The sequence below is a fragment of the Gambusia affinis genome, linkage group LG07 (genome assembly GCF_019740435.1).
Source record: "Gambusia affinis linkage group LG07, SWU_Gaff_1.0, whole genome shotgun sequence".
Classification (NCBI taxonomy): domain Eukaryota; kingdom Metazoa; phylum Chordata; class Actinopteri; order Cyprinodontiformes; family Poeciliidae; genus Gambusia; species Gambusia affinis.
Genome location: NC_057874.1, coordinates 17,739,125 through 17,759,615, shown reverse-complemented (window position 1 = coordinate 17,759,615; position 20,491 = coordinate 17,739,125). Strand labels below are relative to the sequence as shown.

General features: G+C 36.7%; 1 protein-coding gene across 2 annotated transcripts in view; it reads left to right on the top strand.

The window, feature by feature from the left end:
- Positions 1–661: 661 nt before the first annotated feature.
- kcnb1 (potassium voltage-gated channel, Shab-related subfamily, member 1) overlaps positions 662–20,491 on the top strand; it is a 43,376-nt gene continuing 23,546 nt past the window's right edge. Inside the window, exons 1-2 of one of the 2 annotated variants that reach the window (XM_044121265.1) lie at positions 662–758; positions 2,912–3,563. In XM_044121265.1, the coding sequence (XP_043977200.1) occupies positions 2,967–3,563 (597 nt within the window). In that variant the 5' untranslated portion in view covers positions 662–758; positions 2,912–2,966. Of the gene's footprint in view, positions 1,041–2,911; positions 3,564–20,491 lie in introns of both variants that reach the window. The other variant, XM_044121264.1, reaches the window with a different exon arrangement.

The following is a 20,491-nucleotide window of genomic DNA, read 5'->3' as shown; positions in this document are numbered from 1 at the left end:
TCCTTCCTCCCACAGTCCAAAAACATGACTGTCAGGTTAATTGGTCTCTCTAAATTCTCCCTAGGTGTGTGTGTGTGTGTGTGTGTGAATGGTTGTGTGTCCTGTATGTCTCTGTGTTGCCCTGCGACAGACAGGCGACCTGTCCAGGGTGAACCCCGCCTCTCGCATGGAACGTAGCTGGAGATAGGCACCAGCAACCCTCCCGACCCCATTAGGGACAAAGGGTGAACAGAAAATGGATGGATGGATGGATGGATGGATGGACGGATGGATGAATTAAAACCTTTATGCAAAGGGAACCTCTTCACTTTGATGTTAAAGGTCTTGCCAGTAGAGAAATCTTGATGACATTTGTTGGTCCACAAGAATGCCACAATGGGTTTATTATCTATAGGAGGCAATTTCTTAAAAAGAAAAATCAGGTTCTTTTGAAAACGTCTCTAACATGTACTCTATTTATTTCTGTTTCATCTTAAATTTTGTGTAATGATCTGGAACACTAAAATAAATAAATAAATAAATAAATAAATAAATAAATAAATAAATAAATAAATAAATAAATAAATAAATAAATAAGCTAGAAAAAAAAGGAAAATACTCATTGGAGTCTCAGCCTTGAAGCCCACAGCAGTGTGTTTACAGTGATTGAGGACTCGGTGCAGGAAGAGTTAAACAGATGTGGAGGGGAGTTTGGAGCTGCCATGAATCCACCTTCACAGAGATGCGGCGCCTCCTCGCACAGCTGACTGGGAACACAGGTAGTCCGTCCGAAGGGGGCTGACTGTCGGCGTACTTGTTGATATCCGGGCTCAAACAGCGCGGTGAGACATGCGGAGCGGGAAGCGGCGGGTTGACGGTTCGGGTCGTGCTGAGGATCTGTCTCTGCCATGTCGGAGAGAGAGGAGGGAGAGATGGGTTAAACCCCGGCAATTGTAAACCAATATCGACGCCTTCTGCTTTTTTTTCCCCCCTTTTTTTTTTTTTTAAACGCCTCTGCTTCATCTTTGTTTATGGCTGCGGATTGATTGATCACAGAGCTGGTACGTGCTGGTTTGATTCAGTGCAGTATGACTACAACCCATCATGGTGTTTTTTTCTTTTTAAAGCTCTTACGCATCTCTGGACTTTGAAACCTGTCAGTTGTGTTAGCTTTTCAGTGTGTGAGCTCTCTGCGTACCAGCCGCAGCAACATGGAGCATTCCGCTTCGGAAAAATATGAGAAAGACTTTGCACTTTGTTAAATGGTTCCAGTCCAGCTTATTTACATCTTCCTTGTAGCTACGCAGAACGGCAGCGTTTGCACAAGAGGGAGTGGTGTTCGTGAAATGTTTACTTGCTTTATTGATGTCTGGACTCTAGTGGAACAGGAGGGCTAAAATAATTGTTTTTCTCATGTTTAGCGCATCCTGTTACAGCATGTTCCCAACGCGTCCAATATTTTCAGCTTCTGTCTTAATTTTAATTTTGAATGTGGTCATATTTTTACTTTGAACTTGACACAGTTGTCTCTCGGTGTCGGGTTTGGGAAGAGTAAAATCAACTTTGCATGACAGTAATTAAAGATCTAACCTATATGTCTGGTCTGTTGCCGGGCTCTCATAAACACTGTAAACAGTGGTGTGGAGTGGGTTTGCTGGTGCCACGTCTACAGCCACCAAAAAGAAAAAAAAAGAAAAAGAAAAAAAACCATCAGGGCATGCTAGACTCAGAAAGAAGTGCTTCCTTTTGGGTCATCCCTCCTCCTCTCCCTGGGGAAGGTGGCCGCACGCTGGGAGAAAACAGCGCTTCCGCGGTGTTTCAGCACCTCTGGGCTGGACAGCGCTCACTTTGCTCTGTAGCATCCCTGCGTCCCACCCACAGCACTGCATGGGCGTCATTGGAGCAGAGAGCAAAAACTGCAACATGCAAACGAATAAATTAAACCAAGAAATCTCGAACCACAGTGCATGCACTGTACGCATGCAAAATGTTTTATTTTGGTCCTCAAATATTTGTGTCTAATATTCAAGTCAAAGCCAAATTACCTTTGAAAACTTAATGCAAATTAAGTTTAATTTCAACATATTTTTTTTTAATGCTATAAAACATGGGGGTATTTTCTTTTTTTATCCAAGTGACAAAATTTCCTTTTTTAATCACCAAGCTAGACATTTGACTCTGCAGGCTGGTTTAAAGCATGAGTCATCTCTACAATCCCATGTGTTGACGTGTTTATTACTGCTTCAGAAAAAAAAATAAAGTAAAATGCTAGATTTTATATAACATGATATCAGAAAACATTTTTAGAAAAACTTATACCTAATTGTTGTAATTTCTGTCTAGTTATGTCAGAAAGGGGCTGGTGATTTTGGTCAATATATATAATTCATCAGTTGTTTTTTTCTAATGGCTGGTAGAGATTTTGACAACACAAACTAAGCCAGGGTTCTGTTTCTTGCATTGCTAATATGGGTGAGTCATCTCAGTAATTCCCATCTGCTCACAAAAGCCTTTTTAGTTTATTCATGATGGGCTGTTTTAAGTTGAGTTGAAGTATAGTCTGATCCTACAAAAGAAAACTTTGGTGAAGAACCTTAACATATGAACAACATACTGTTCATCATTTTCCTTCTCTTGAACTTTCTTCTACAAAGTTTTATGTTATAGTCTCCTTAAGGATACTATTAATTCTTCAGGTATATTTGCTTCGTTCTTTCAATTTATAACATATTTTTTATACTTTATATAATCATTATTTAGCATTCTTAAGGGATTATTTAGCATTTACATGAGGGATATTTAAAGATGTACCCAGCAATGTCAAAGTTACAACCCTTATTTTTCCAAAGATTAAATCTTTATGCAAAACTTAAATTGTATCCAAATTACTAAAACCTAATAAATAATTTTTGCTTCCATGATTTGTTTTTAGAGACCACAATGAAAGAAAAGAATATCAACAGTAGTCCGTAGTCCTGGATGTTTGCATGCTTCCTCAACTCAAAGTCATGATGGAAAAATCCTTGGATCTAAACAAAGCTGGCTCTCGGTCGACATCATCCCTGCCACCTGAGCCAGTGGACATCATCCGCAGCAAGTCGTGTTACCGCCGAGTCCGGCTGAATGTTGGGGGTCTCCCACACGAGGTCTTGTGGCGAACGTTGGACCGGCTACCTCGGACTCGTTTAGGGAAACTGAGAGACTGCAACTCCCATGATTCTCTGATGGAGGTGTGCGATGACTACAACCTGGAGGAGAACGAATACTTTTTTGACCGACACCCAGGGGCTTTCACGTCCATCCTGAACTTCTACCGCACGGGCAAGCTGCACATGATGGAGGAGATGTGTGCCCTGTCCTTCAGCCAAGAGCTCGATTACTGGGGCATTGATGAGATCTATCTGGAGTCCTGCTGCCAGGCGAGGTACCACCAGAAGAAGGAGCAGATGAACGAAGAGCTGAAGAGAGAGGCTGATAATTTAAAAGACAGAGATGGAGAGGAATTTGACAACACCTGCTGTGCAGAAAAACGGAAGAAGCTGTGGGATCTGCTGGAAAAGCCGAGCTCATCCGTTGCAGCGAAGGTAATTTTGAACTGAATGTTGGTTGTGAGCTGAGCATATGACCGATCATGTCAGAAGGCTTATCTTCTGACATGATTCTAATACAAGTCAACAGACTGACAAATATGCACAAACAGAAACAAGCAAACAAAACATGCTATGTTTTTATAAGTTAGTCCAGTTTGGTCTTCTCAGTGAATTTGGATTCTGGGATTACTTTTGACGTTTTTACTGGATCTACTGTTCCCCTTGAAAGTTTAGGTTTGTATTACTCTAAAATCTACTGACAATTAGTTATAGTAGTTGTAAAGTAGCATGCATGTTGGAAGATAATAAAGTAAATAAGAAAACATTAGAAACTGGATGCGTAAGTAATAAAATTTAATTCAATGGGTAATTAGAACAAACAAATATTTGGGTGTGAATATACAATTCATTGTGTATAAATCACATGTTTCATGTTGTTTGGAAAGTACTGTTAAAAAGTAAGTTCAAGATGTTATTTTTAACCCAACAGCATGTCAATAAATTAGGATACCATCGAAAAGGTAATATATTTCCGTTAGCTAATTCAAAAACTTAAACTCGTATGTAGAGATTCAGGTGATCATTCAGGGAAATTTCAAAAAGCTGTTGAGAAGAAAAAACAGTGACTGAAGGAAGGCAGATAATTAACTACCAACCAGGGGTGAAAGACGCTGATCTAAGAGAAATAAATGAAGAAGCACAAAGAGCAAAACACCAGCAATGAACTAAAAACTGAACACAAAGAATGAATGCATATGTAGTAAAACCCTGAAAGCATTAATAAACAACTGAATGTGACAAGTCCATATAGTAAAATTAAATTGACTGAATTACTAAACTAAATTTATTTTTTACAAAATTCTAACTTGCTGAAATGCACCTGAAGATAACAGAAAAAGGTTGGCAAAAGTAGCATAGCAGAGCAGTAATAAAAGCAATTTGTCTACTTTTCCACACTTACTTGCATTCACATTTAGTTTTTGGATGGGTGTCTTCATCCTACCACTGATCTCTGGATATTCATCAGCAGACTCGCTGCAACATTTTGGCATTGCCCTCAGACTCATTAGACAGTCTGCAAAGAGAGTCTCAGATTGCTTACTCAGTAACCATTTGAAGACTACATGAAGTTTTTCTACACTTAGTGAGATACAATGCTTCAGAGCAGATGAAAAAAATCAGCTTTAGTACTTAATCATTTAACTTGTGAAGGATTATGCGTTTGATATTTGACTGTGTACATACATCCTGTTTTTTGAAAGTGTGGGGATGAAAGGATGTAATTTCCAGTTCAATCCTCCTGCGAAGAAGGTAAATCAAATGCAGTAACTTTCAATATGGTTTTTACCGATATCACTGTGTTAAATTCCCATGTTACAGTTATTTGCAGTTGTATGTGATTTTCTTTTTTACTAAATCAAACTAAGCTTTGCTGCTTTCAGCTACACATCTTCCCCACCTTTAAAACACACTCATATTTGATGCTGTGAGCTCTGTTGCATGCTCTGAATTTACAATGTGCGTCTTGAAAATGTCTGAAATTGGATTGTAACACATCATAAACACGGTGCTGCAAAGGCATCAGAGGTGTGGTCCACTCTTAAACTTGTTTAATGAAGCCAAGTATTAAAATATTGCAAAGAGTCTTTCTATAAAATCCCTCCATTCCAAATAACAGCCTTTTATGTGGCTGTGCACCGCTAGGAGTTTAAAGTTACTCAAATAACGAGGTGAAGATAGGTGGCTGCTGTTCTATGCTGAGCAAAAAAAAGAAAAAAAGAGTTCTGTTTTTCTGAATGTGCTATTTAATTCTTACTTTCTAAGTAAGATAGTGGGAATATACGTTTACTCGTGTTGCATGGATGGATGATTAGAATGGAAAACTATAATTTTCCTTTTCATTTTTAATGTTCTTTTTTTTTCTATTCTTATCCAGATTTAGAAAATGCTTAAGTCAAACTCCTAACTTATGATTGGTGATTCTTTTCTTTCTTCATCTACAAAACATGTCACTTCCTTACAGTCAGGAGGTAGATATGTTGTTCCCCAGCAGAAAACTAACAACATTTTATGTACAGATACTCAATATGTACAGTTTTAAGAACTTTTTAATCAGCAGGTAATTAGCAGATATTACGTCTAAAAAAATTAGACCAAGATAAATTATTCATGAAATTTTAAATGTGGCATATGCTGTACAGTTCAAATGCAGAAGAAGCAAAGTTGTTAAAGGAAAAAATGTAAAAATTAAAAACTGCAACAGCCTTGTTGCATGAGTGTGCACAGCCTTTTTTATTTTTTGAAGCGCACTCTGATTCCATTTCAGTCTTCTTGAAGTCACAACTGCAATCAATCACAGACAATCTCATGAACTCTCATAGGAGTGAACTTCAGCTGCCTGTTCCTGCTGACTAATCAGGAGAATGCAAAGGAGCTGGGGAAGAACCTGAGCAGGGAAAACTAAGGGAAGGAGAACCAAACAAGATGCAAGATAATGAAACTAAGCCAGAAATTAAGGATTGAAATTAGACACAAAAAGAGCAAAACACAAGAAAGAACAAAGAAACACAACACAAAAAATTGCGTAATAATCCAAAACCAAGACAGAATAAAAATCAGACACTAACTATGACAAAACATGAAGCAACTTTTTTTCAAAGGAAACATCCAGACTTGACTAAAATCTCCTAAAGTTTTGTTGAAGAATGCTACCAAGCTTAAAATTTTAATCAAAAATCATCACACCCAACGTGAATTTTAGTTATCGTTTTTTTCATACTTTTACACCAATAAATTAGTTTGTTTTCAATTGAACTGACTGAATCGATGTCACGTTAAAAGTAGGAAAAGTCTTGAATTAATTTATTTTTTATAACAAAACATTACATTTTTAAAAAAGTGCGTAAACGTTTTTATTCACTCTACATTCACTAGTAGTTCAATGTAACTAGAGGAAGGGAGGTAAAAACACATGACTTACAGTAGCTTTATTGTTCTGAATCATCTATTGTTAATGTTATCATTGTCTACAATGTTCTCTTGGTGTAAAAGGAATCCTGGATCATTTGTAATGTATAACCAGAAATGTTCACTTTCTATTATCATTATTGAAGAACTTATCTCGACTGTGTGGATGTGCAGCTATTAGCCATCTTAATTACCATCTCATCAAAACATAATATGAAAATCATTGTCTGTATCTCCAGTAATGGCTATATCAAATCTCCATCAGCCTGCTTTTATAAAATTAATCTCAATTTATCTCTTCCATACTGCAGAACTGCTATGCACATTGAAACAGAGCTGAAAATGCATACAGGTATAATTTTGTAATGCAAATAATGTCAATACTTGTGTAGAAATGTGATAACCAGAAATAGAATAAGGCGCTCATGTGACAAGCATATTTTTATTTGTGAAATACAGTGTACCTAACATTTTCTAATGTACAGGTGAGGCAGGAAAGAAACAAAGGTTAGTTGGTAGTTGTCGAGTTTAGCTCATGATTCATTCAGTTATTATGAGATAAGCAGTCAGATCATGTTGCTCAAGCACTTTCTAAGTGATAAATTTAAAACACTGAGCAGCTGCTTCAAGTTGAAGCACATGTGGCCGTGTTTTGATATGAAGCGGAGTTTGGCTGAATGAGTCTCAGTAGTTTTTTACAGTCATTGGTAAGATTACATCTGATTCCTCATATCAGCTGTACTCAACCTTAGTCAAAAGAAGATTGGTTCTGCCCTCGGTTGGTCATTCAAGACAAGCCTGCAACTGTAACCTTTGTGTCATGAAAAAAAACCTTTGATCATTTCTTCAAGGTCTGATATTTGTGAGAAATCAAAGAGCGAATTGTTTCCAGCACCTTCTCCCCCCTCCAGGGTAAATGATGTGCATCATTTTGCTCTACAGATTGTACTGCATGGGAAATGAAAATTAAACAATTAGCAAATTGTACTGACTAGTGTTCTGCAGTAAGGATTCAGGAGGACTGCCTGCTCTTCGTTGCAAACAAACTCAGATAAGTGCATGTCTGTAAGGGGAAGGCCTTCTTCAGAGGAATTAAAGAAATGCAAAATCAATGTTTATTGTGTTACACTGAAGGAAATGCTGTAGTCTAAAAAAAGGAAATGACCATCTCGAGTCCAACATTCATTGCCATCTCAGCTCTCATGTTCCCATATCTTGAGTTTAACAGAAATATTGGTGGAAAAGCACTTTGTAGTGCTGAAGTAAAGTGAGCATGGATCTTCCATCTGCACAATAATGCAGATTTCTTCTGTAGTGTTTCCTACAAACCTTAATCACATTTTGTGGACATTGATGAATATTGTCCGTCTCGGTTCACATTAGGCCACTAAGTCATACTGATATTTACAACTAGACCCCCAGATAAAAAAAAATGTGAAAACCCTCAAAATGCAGTAGGATAAACTTGCTAAATATTATACAAAAAATATTAACTTTAGAACATTTATTTTGTACAGCAGAAAAATCCAACTTTAAGAAATGATTGACCAAGGTAATTTGTTTAAGGTAACTAAGCAAATACATACTCTTTTATACCTAAGCACATGCTGTTTATGTGCATAACGCAGTGCGCAATATAACAGTATGTACTTTTAAAAAGATATACCAAAACTAAACAGAGAAGACTCCCAGTTGTCACCACAGCAATATTAAACTAAACATTAGAGTCAGCAACAACATAGCTTACTAAGCACTTAAATACAATTTTCATTTGAAATTTCATTTGTTTACCTGGTTAAATGAAGGAAATAAAAAAATACTTTGAAAAATCTTTCTATCCAGGCATTGTCTATTGTCTTTAACTAATTTATACTCTAATAATAAATCCAACCACAACTGTACTCAGTTCTATACTTCATGTTGTTTCTAAGTTTCAGAGCATAATGGAAAGTTTAAAGAATTATGTAGTTTATTGTATTTTTCTTGATGGAAGCAAGGTTCTGAAAACATACAATCAGCACCTTTAAAACCCAAATATTACATCTCAAATAATTAGAAATTAATTATTTTCCATTTTAAGATGTCACAAATGATAAAATGATACATAAGCTAATTTCTCTTTAAAGTGGGAAAGAGTAGAAAACATGTCAACTAAGAAAGGTTTGTTGGTCAGGAAATGACAAGAAGTTCATTGCTCCTATACAGTCAAGAAAATAATTATAAAGCTCAGGGCAGCTGAAATTGTGACAGGAGTCGATGAGAACAAATATTTATCTGGCTTCCACTCACAATGAGCAGAATGATAATGGAGGTAATTCAAAACATTCAAAACTCATTGACAAATGCCAGTACAAGCCTTTTTAATAAACATTTAGTAAACATGTGGAGTTTGCTATTGGAACATGAACTGAACCATGGGCTTTGGTTAGATGAGCTTTTTGGCTGCAAACAATGCAGTTGGTTTGGTGTATAACAAAGGATGAAATTAAACACACTTCGGTTTAGTGCAGTGGACAATCTATGATGCTGTGGGAGAGCTTCTCCTCAAAGGACTTCAGCAAGTTTGTACCACGGCATTTCCCATGGAAATCCGGGATATGTGAAAACTAGAAATGAGTCATCACTTTTTTTCTCTCAGCAAGATATTGATTCTCAAAGCTAAAGCAAAACAAACTCCTTCCATGGCCAACTCAGACCCCAGATGTAAATCCTGGAGAAAGTCAGTGGGTTAAGGTAAAGAGGACACAAGACAAGAGAGAACCCTCAAATCTAGATGAGCTGGAGAGATTTTTGAAAGAGGAATGGTCAAAGACACTTGCTATATGCTCCCAACCTTGTTAAATATTTTAAGAGAAGACTAAGTGCTATCCTAAGACCAAATTGTTGATGTAGAAAGTAATACCAGTTGTAACAATCATTGTAAAACAATTATTTCTTGACATGGAATGTTTTTCTGCTTTTAATTGGTGATATTTTTCAGTTTAAGATGCCTCTGAAATAAAATAAAAGTTTATTTTTGCACATCTTTACCAGGGATACCAAGAATAGAGGCTAACAGTGTGATTCACATCCTGACTTGGCTTTGAGTTGAAGTGATGCCGCTCTACAGTTTAGGATTTCCTCCTGCATAAACAGAGCAACCTCCATCAAATAAGAAGCTGAGTTTATCAGTTCCTAATTAGCTTAAAGGGGCAACATGAAACCACAGACCATGGTACTAAAAGCATTGATAGGGGTTGATGGTATTTAGGTATTTTTAATAAGCAACTGTGGGCTTGTTGAGTGGTCCAGCTGCAACCACAGACTCAGTGTTAGCTCATCAATTATACTGGTCCAAAGATGGGAATGCAGCAGCCCGTGAACAGATGGCAGATCGAAGAAATGTGCACAAACAAACGGTCACCAAGCAACAAAAGTAAAGTTTTATCATCACTGAAGTAGTAGCTATTGAACTACTTATGTTTCCATCTCCCTCTTTCTCTTTCTGTGTAATTACACTTCTGCTATGTTCCTGTACTTTAATGACTAACAGCAGGAAGGTGAGTAGAAGCTTTGGTATTTGTCAAGATTTTCGGGGACAATACCAGCACTGGTGCCATTTTCGCCCGGCTCTGTGTTTCGCTTCCCTCGCTGGATCATGTCTTTCCTTCCGTTCTTCCTTCTCCAGGCTCCTCTGCCATACCTCTGACTAAATGTCAGGGAAATGTCACATTAATTATTCTCCAGGAGACTCTGGACCCAATTTGAAGTCCCCCCCACCCTATCTGTTTACATTCTTTGTAAGCTGCCTTGTCTCTCTCTGGTTCAAATCAGATTTGAGTCCCCATAAAATAAGATTGTCTCTGACCGCTGCCACAGCCCCGGCAAAGAGCCACCCTGCCACCGGGAGAAGTCCTTTCCATTAAAGCTTGTTTGTGTGCAATGTCAGTTCAAGTATCATTGTTTACTTTTATTAATGACAAACAAAATGTAAACAAAGCTTAACATGTTTTGTTACTGACCATACTCTATATAAATCTCTGCAGAGCATTCTTTGTCAATTGCAGCTCTACTGGCTGTACAAATCTAGAGACTGAAACTGTTTCATGTTCTTCTTTGAAATGGAGCTCGATGTCAGACTTGATGCTGAGCAGCATTTATGGATTCACAAGTTGATTTAGGTCTTGACTTTGACTAGAGCATATGAATGTTCTTTGATTTAAACCATCCCGTTGTCGCTCTGGCTGTCTGTTTCGGATTGTTAGGAGTAACATCAACTCAAATCTTTGCAAACTCAAAAGTGTTCTGACAGGATTGTCCTGTGTTAAGATCAGTTCATCTTCCCATCAACCCTGACCAGCATCCCTGTTCCTGTATCCAATAATTATCAATATCGACTAATACTAAAGTCTTATGTTGTGATGCGCTTTTCAGCTATATCTTCCAGTCCTATTGTTCTGTTTACTTGGGACAATGGTTCCTAATTAGGTTAGTTCTGAGTGATTTCATTATATTTTATTTAGTGGTAACTGGAGATAAATTTAATATGTTCTATAAAACCATATATCATTTCCTTCCACTTTACTATTACATAATGTTAGTGTGTCATATGCAAAAAACGTAAACAATGTGAAATTGGGTTACCAACCAAAGCCAAACCTGAACATTGAATATTGCTGCCATGTGTGCCCTCACCACATCCAAAAAGAGTAAAACTCATTCCTTATTCTTTTCAGTGGCTAATGTGCCTCAGAAGGAAGGCCACAAATTCCAATTATGCTCCTCTCATGTCACACTGAAGATGACATATAAATGTGGTTTGGCCATATTCATAAATCAGTCTGCGGTGTAATCCCTGACACAAAGCCACCAGACGAGAATTTATCACTGTTTCTGACAGCTGCGTAGTCACCTCAGGTCAGATGATATATTATGGTAAGCCATAAAAAAACAAGACAAGAAAGCAAAGTTGGAATACTCCTTATTCCACGTATACCTTAAAGACTGATTGTTTTGCACAAGTCAAAACAAATACAACATACTTTATTGCAGTTGTGTATATTCAGGCAGTTGTTTTTTTAATTTGAAACAAAAAAAATGAAACCAAAACAACAATAAAAAAAAAACATGTCTGAATATACAAGACCAGTTATATAACCACATACTGAAAATTGCATTTTACAAAATCATAAGCAGCTCTTTCACTGGCACCCATAAAAATTCCTATGGGTGCCAGGAATTAACTCTTTGCTAATTAAAAAATAGTAATAATATGTACTTTTTTAAGCTAATCAATGTACAGTCCTTCTAATTAACAAAGCATAGCTTTCTGTTTCTTTCGTATAAACATAATATGACACACAAGTCCATTTCTGTTAACCATTATTCAAACTTGGAAAGACAATAGCGCATACAGGATAGTTACAAGGAAACGTCTACTCACCTAAACTTGCCCATATCTACACTAAAATAATAATTATCATTTTTGTCCATTCGTTCTTCCCTGCATGTCAGCATTGGGTCCCGGTTGAGGGACAATCTTCAACATTTTGCCTCAGAGGGGAAGAAATAAAATGGATATATAACTGGCAATGAGTCTTTTGCATCACTGTGGAGAATTTTTCTCCCACTTTTCTTTGAATAATTTTAGAGAACATAACTTAACTTAACAAACCACGATTGTCTGAAATAAGTTAGTTGGCAAGATAACTCAAGAAAAGCCATTTAATGTTCAGCGACATCTGCTGATCAGTACCATCCACAACTGAAAAATTGAAATAGCATGAAGCACATTCATAATATATAATTTCCTCAAAAAGCTTACTGTTAAATATTTAGTGATTTGTCAAAATGGCTGCTCTCCAACTTGGAGGAAATGGTGCTCAGGTATCTGCTTTGAAGTAGCTCCTGTTTGACTGTGAATGCAACTAGTTAATTATCTATTGATGAAGCTGCAGCAGGAAGTTCTTTTTGGTGGTATTTGTGCAAGTTTGAAACTTTCAAAGACCCCAGAGAACAAGAGAATTTTGGTCAGTATCAGATGTTACACACAGCTCTCCTCCAGGAAGCTGTTCGGTGATCAGGCAATACACATTTCAAGTACTGAAGGGCTGAGTGCCCTGTTGTTTGGGTTATTGTCGGTTGCTCTGTGCCTGTCACACCCTCCCCTTGTCAGCAGCTTTGCCCTGAATAAAAGCCCAGAAGTCAAAATCCCAAGCAGAAGTAATAAAGCTCTGCAGTGGCCTTTGAATGTGAAGGTTGAAATAGGCTGAAAAACACAATTTTGGTCAAGTTTGGGGTTTAGAAATAATGCTCAACACAATGATTTATTAATGTGAAAAGGATAAGGGAATACTATAAACCATACAAGTTTTCAACAAATATTTCTTAGCAGCTACAGATTTAAGCTAAAGAGAAGCATTCAACTAGACATAGATTGTAGATTGTAGTTTTTAACAATTATTACAAACCCTTCAGTTCTTGGTCATCGTCTTTAGTTTGTCTTATTTAGAGCATTGTACACAACACACACTTTTGACAGAAGACCAAGGATTGACTGCTCTTAGTCAGGTGAAAAGTGGAGATCCCATCCATGTCGGTATGCAAATCTTACCATAACTAACATCCCAACACCCCACAAAGACATTGTTTTTGGTTAGAAAACATTAAATAAAAAGCAGTTTCCAATTATCAGATTTTTAAAAAACCCAGGTTGATGTTGGCAAATAAATAAATAAATAAATAAATAAATAAATAAATAAATAAATAAATAAATAAATAAATAAATAAATAAAATACTTGTTTTATACTTGATGATATTTCAATCTCTATCTCAAAAAGAATAGTTGTAAAAACAACCAAAGTACAATAAAATTTAAACCAAAGTTTTCTATAAAGAATAACAATAAATTGTCCTTTTCCACCAACAAATCAGGAGATAACTGACTTTATGCCTGAATGCATGTAGTCTTTACATCTGCAAATAAATCCACATCACATCTGAATATAGTATTTTGTACATCTAGCTAATATCAGAGCACCACAGTCATTCAGATAGCAAATCTCTCATTTTTTACACTTCACTCATTTTGAAACGATTAAATTTATCATAGATGAGGCATGAGGTTCATAGATATTGTCTTAGAAATCATTTAACTATGTGAAGTGCTTTAACAGTACTTAAATGCAGTTGACTTAAGAGCTGTCTGAATTTGCTTAGTGGGAAGAGACTTTAATATTCATCTCAATCTGAAAGCTTGAATGTCTGATTACTTTGAAACACAAGTCCTACCAGGAAAAGCCAGAGCCTTGCGAAAGCATTTACGTGCTTGAGATTTTTTATATTTTGCCTTTCTTCTTGCCACTCCTTAATAAAGACAAGACTTGTAAATGGCATTACTAGTATCTGTACCGCAAACAGATTATCTCACCATTATTCAATGCACTTTACAATTATGTTCCACTTCATGTTATCCCAATAAAATACTTTGGAGTTTCTGGTTGCAAGGTGAGAAAGCCTGAAAAATTTCAAAGTATAGAAATACTATAATGCTTTCTACTTTTTTATCACTGTGAATTAATTATCAGCATTACAGTAAAAAAAAAAAAATACAATGTAATCTGCACAAGGCAAAGAATCTAAAGCACTATTTGTTTTGGTATTTTTGAACATATGCACCTTTAGTGACACCCACGTTGCAGCTTGTTGAAAACTGTGCTCAGTCATTTTGGTACTTTACCACTCTTCATTCTTCCTTCTGATGTAAAGATGAAGGAAGCAAGAGAGGAATCAAGCCAATGTATTGCATTAACTAAGCTTTAAATCTAGAGCCTTAAATATGTTTAAAACCATTAGTTTAAACACATTTATTAGACAGTAATATAACTCAAATTTAAACAACTGTATAGTGTATTGTGTCAAAGAGCAAAGTTTTGAGCCTGAAATGCTGTTCAAAGTTGTAAACTTGAACACTGAAGCTGAAAAGTGTGTATTCTGACATTGTGACCTGTGGAGATTAATTGGCTTTGAAAAGCAGCAAGGAGCTGCAGTTTCTGGCACCTCTGCATTGGCTCTGGAGGTGGTCAAGAATCATGGGCTGCTGCTTCAAAGCTCGGCAAGCTCCTTTGTTCATTCAATTTGTAGTCGAGCTGTTATGTGAGCACCGAGTGAAAGACACAAAAGACGTCACTGTCTCCAGGAGGAGTTAGCCCCAGAGGGGTGTGGGGAGGAGTGTGAAGACTGTAAAGAGAGAGAAAAAAACTGTGATCAGAAGATCTGGAGAGTTTCAGACTGTAAACATGAAAGACAAAAAATACTGCATTCTAGATGAATTTAGACATGAAGATTACAGACTATGAGGAAAATAAAATCTAAGCAATCTCTATTAGATTAGTACGTATGCACCTTTTAGCCTGCAGGAAGAACAGGTAAACTTTATGTACAGTTACTGCATTATATTGTTGTATTCTGTTGATTAATGTTTCCTGGGTCTGCACATCATTAGTGTGTCTGTAAAGCTTCAGATAAAACTAACCAGAGATAATTTTATATTAAATAGCCAGAGATGCATTTCTTTCAACAATAAAGCAATTATTCTGAAGAAAAATAAAAAATAAAAAATCAACTAAAAAAAAGCAACTACAGCTTTTGTGTAATAAACATCCTTGTCACACTATGCATGAAGTTATAAGATGAGAAAGTATAGGGCTAAAATAATTGTGACAAACAGGACGATTTGTTCTGATTTGTTGACTTAAGTAGTTTCACTTGATTGACTTCTGCACATGTTCACCTGTCCTAAATGTGTATTCTGCTGGTGTTGCCTCAATTATGTGACATGCCAGGACAGTAGTCATTCAGATTTTCACTCTACAAAGTGCACGATGAAAGTGAATTACTCAATTTGTAACTTGCTGAAGTTTAACTGGTTTGACTTGATCCAGCTTCAGTTCGTCTTCCTGTTATTGTTGGCAGTTGTGGGGAATCATGTGGTTGTTTAGCAGGTCCAGCCTAGGATGGAAGGATTTTGTTTTCATTTTCTCCAAACACAGTGTTTCCATGTGTTTCTCATTGTATTTTTGGAATTAGTTTTAGAATTATTAATCATCATCAACACAGTTGCATTTCTTCAGACTTTCAAGCCAACATCAACTCTGTTAACTATTTTTCTTATTTTTATTTTCCGTGCTTTGCCATATTTAAGTTATTAGTTCTTTTCCTGTTATGTCAGATTATTTTTATTCCCTCCTTTTTTTTATTTAGTTAATCACTTTGTGCTGTCCTTGTGCATAAAATGTACTCCATAAATAAAGATTGATTAATTGATTGAACTTACCAGTACTGAGATCATTCTAGTGTTTTATTTGCATTGATTTAACACAGTGACTCAAAATAAAAGAAATAATTGTTAAAAAATGAGCAGCTCTGACAATGTTTATGTAGTTGTAGACACATACAGTGTCTACACTGTAGGATGAATTTTATTTCATGCTTTTCTCAGCTTCTAACAACTGTGAAAAAGCTCAGTCCTCCACTATTTTGTGAGAAAAGCCTTTGATGTTAACTGTTGTTGGGTTCATAATTAGCTATCCGAGTCTTTGGTTGCCTTTAGACCAAATGAAATTGACTACACTCATATAAAAGACAATCATCCGCAGCTCCTGTGGCAAAAAGAACAAAAAGCATCTGGTTTACATTTTATTTCTCCCGTTAGAGTAGAAAACAATACAAACAATTTCAATTAGTTCTCAGCTCAGTGCATCTCTTTAGACAAAAAAAGCCATGCTGGGACACAGATGCTCCGGAGGAAATATGTGCATGGTGAAAATAAAATATTTAACAGCTGGCTGGCAAAAAAAAACTCGGATCAGCTTTCCTCTATTTTGATATGAAGACATATGTATTCCCAGCCTGAAAACAGAAGATTTCGGCAAGCAAAGTGTACAAAATATTTTATTGAAGAGATGGTGCTTTCAGCTTGACTGTATAAGTGAAGTGGAGGTCGAGCTTGCTGGTAAAATGCTGTCTCACTTTACAATGTAAAAATATGCCCAGGAAGACTGTAAGTGAGTGAGTGAGTAGTTATTATTGCATCTCTGTGTAGGATTTCCAAATCAGAGCCAGCAGTAAAATGGAGAACCCATTGGTGCCTGCTATTGCTGAATCATGCATGCCGGTGCAGCCAGGGTTAAAATAGGCAGGGATTCTTCCAAAGTTCTCTGACAAAAGCTTTGTCATTGTGGTAGTAGGCTACATTTAACTTTCTTTCCTCAACAGTATGTATATTTTATTAGTTTAGCCAGGCTTAAAATAATTCTGAACTGCACTTTCTGATGCAAATAATACAACCTACTCACAGTCTTCAAAGAGCTGATTTTATTTACTGCATCCTGGTGGTTGAGTTCTGTGTCTGTTCAATTAACCTATTAATTTGGCTACCAAATACCTCAGGTCTAGCAATTCCGATACCGTTTTTTTGTTTTGTTTTGTTTGAAAAGTTGCTAGATATTGCAACACAGTCTCTAAGTTGACAGAAGTGGGGTGACTATTGACAACTAGCCATGTGGTGACCCGGTGGGTCTGTCAGTCAGCTCTCTTTCGCAGCACAGCAAATTGAGACAATAGCTGCATTTCCATCTCATATGTGTGCAGTAATTTGTCTATATTCTGCTAAGGTAGAAAAAACATATCTAATGGAATGGTATTTCCATTAAATATGAAATGAAATTAAAATCTCTTGAATAAGCATTTAAGTCAAAAAGAGTCATGGCATCGATGGCTGTACAGTTACATGAAATATAAATATTATAATTCAGCCACAGCAGTAGCGCTCATTATCTGTTAGAGGAGACGCTGGCATATTATTCATGCATTGGAGCGACAAGCTCTGCCTACTTGGGGCTTGCAGCATTTTGGGGAAATTGTAGTTAATGATTTTACAGAAGATTTGTGGATTCAACATGTTTGAATGACATACAACATTTTGTGAAATATGCGATGCTATGAGAGTTCTGGGGGAGCCAGCTGCACATTGTCTGAAAAACAAAACAAAGCAAAGCAAAAAAAAAGTCATCCTCCTACGACTTCCTGCCATCCTATTGGTCCTTTTCACTGGTAGTAACGTTCAGCTTTTGATCACATGACTCGTGTGGCTTAAAAAAGTTCTTTGATAAAGCTGAAAAACATAGTTAACTTGTTATAACTATTCAGTTAGAATACGCAAATTCACAAATATGAGTTCAAGATTTTAATGTCCTAATTCTGAATCAATATGCAAAGGCAGATCTGCTCAAATGGCTCTGATGGGCAAATAGCAACACTCTCCACTTACGCAGCTTGCTAGCATTTGAATTAAGTATGTTTGCAATTAGAAGAAGGCCCATTCATGTTTATATGAAATACAGCCAGACCACAGAGCTTTGGACTAAACTGCAAGTAATTTGCATTAAACTATCTGAGTGGGGAAAAAAATGACCATCTTCTGAAATCTGGTAATTTTAGTGCAGCATAAGTAAAAATGCCATCTGCTTAAGTGGTGGCTAACAAAAGAGGTCATGAACGCCACAGAAGGTAGAATTGATCCTGTTTTCCAATAAAGACAGCATAATATTTTTGCAAATACTGTTCAGACCATTTGTTAAAATGTAATCCTGTTGCTTTTCTAAATACAAAATCCAAACCTCATGATTGCTGGCTGTCCACTTGCCCACACAGTCAACACCTCGCAGCTCCCAGCAATGGCAACCAACAGTCCTCTTGCCACTTATTAAGTCTTTTTGGTTATGTGTTACATGATGACTAGTTAGTATAGCATGGGCTGCATGTACCCTACTGGAGCTTTTACGGATTTAAAAACATCATACTAATGCGACTCCTGCTATGATAAAGGAAACAATATGAGTAAAATAGCTGCACTAAAATAGAAGAAATTGCAACGGGAATTCCCAACATAATTTTGAGTGAAAACATAAAGAGTGTGGCTGATAATTTATTGCGTACAGAAAAATAATTAACATGTGGTCTTAGCAAAAGAAATCAGGGGTAGAGCAAATATTAGAGCAAAACCAGTTTTGATTCTTAAAGTATTGAGTCACAGTTACTATTATGAGCTTACAGTTGCTGCACAACAAATATATTTTTCTGAATAATCACATTCATACTTCTGTCGTCCAATAAAAGGTGTATGTGAGAGACAAACAAACACATAGTTTACACTGCATAAACCAAAATGTTCTGGAAAAACATACCAATAGCAAATCCAAATTAGTGTTTAAACAATGCTTGGTTAATATTATACAAAACAAATCAAATGCCTGCCATAGGCTTTAATCATTAAATCAGAATCAGAGAAAGTTATGGCCAGTAAGGCTAACACCTGTAGAACGAGGGTTTGTAACTCGAGTCCTTGAGTACCACTGTCCTGTACCTTTCAGATGCATTCCTGCTCCAACACACCTGATTCAAAAGGCTGAATTACCTCCTCGGCATTTCAGCAAGTTTTGCGAAGGCCTTATCATTAATCATTGATTAGATTGAGGTGTGTTGCAGCAGGAATGCATCCAAAAGTTGCAGAACAGCAAAACTAGAGCAGCCACCTGCTGTAGAATATAACTTTCTTGGCATTTTAATGAAATGGAGATTAGGTTTGAAGCCAAATATGTGAAGTTATCACACAAAAAAGATCTCTGTCATATTGAAACCAGTTCACTTTCAAAAATATCACGAGTTTGTGTGATTATTTTTAGTAGTCCTTTAACTGTATATTTTTAGAGACCTAGAAGGCTCTGAGAAGGTGGCAGAATAGCAAAGGTTTGCATGTTTATTTATTTATTTGTGTATTTTATAACCTTTTGCTTTTTCTAGGTTAAATGTGTGAAAGTTTTTTCTAGCTGCCATTGTGACATTGACTGATTATTTCTTCTTTGAGGATTTACACCAGTTTGAAAGCAATCTCTAATAAGCCCCACAAATGGGTAATGATAAGCTTAGTAAGTAAACCCTGAAAGCAATCTCTAAGATTAGAGATTGCTTTCAATGTGATTTTATAGTACTTGCTTTACCAGCAAAGCACAGCTTGCCTAAGTGATGGTTGAAGAGAGTCAATAATAGACTATACTCCAGAGTTATTTAGATTCACCCTGCAGATGGAGACGGGTCGAGCAGCATCGGCACTGAGGGCTTGCATCAGTGGAACGATGCTTGTTGCTGATGAGCAGTGCAGCAACAGCACAGTTTCCATAGCTCTCTGAGAAAAGGATCAGAAAGGATGCCTAAAAAATACACTGGCGTGTTTCCGTTGACACAACTCAAGCTGATGAGTTTACAGCATTTAAAATAAATATTTTAGCTTTATTCTGAGCTGGTTTAACTGTCATCAAATATTACGGTACCTACAAGCAGGAGTGTCTGTGGAATGCTGTCCTGTGGGACAAATCTGGAATAAATGGTTTGTTTTCTTGAACATATTCTGAGCTGAAAAGCTTCTTGTTGCCTCGTAGGAAAGCTCATACACTCATAACCCTAAAAACATGTAATCCTTGAGATTTCAATATTTCTGTCAGGAAACACAGGAATCTGTGACTTGGATTGCAACAACTGCAAGACAGTTTTTGTCACTGTGAAGGTTGTGAAAATAGGTGCGTGGATGACCTTGATGAAAGTGTGGAGGCTTTGGGCAAAGAGTGGATTCACCTAGTTGAAGGAGAAACAAACCCCCCACTGACTGTGAAAACAATAAACGAGAGTGCCTCAAACCTCATACACCCTGTGGAGTACTTTAAGTTTTCTATACTTAAACTGCTAAAAAGCTGCATATATTTTTTCACATAATATCACATTAGGAAGTGAATTTCTCAAATGCTGTCATCTGGGATTAGAAATGCCTTTCCTGAATTAGCAGTGACTAAGATCTTACCTCAAACAGACTCGATTCTGTCTTTGCAGCTTTGAGGAGGCAGAGAAGACTTGTCAAGATTAA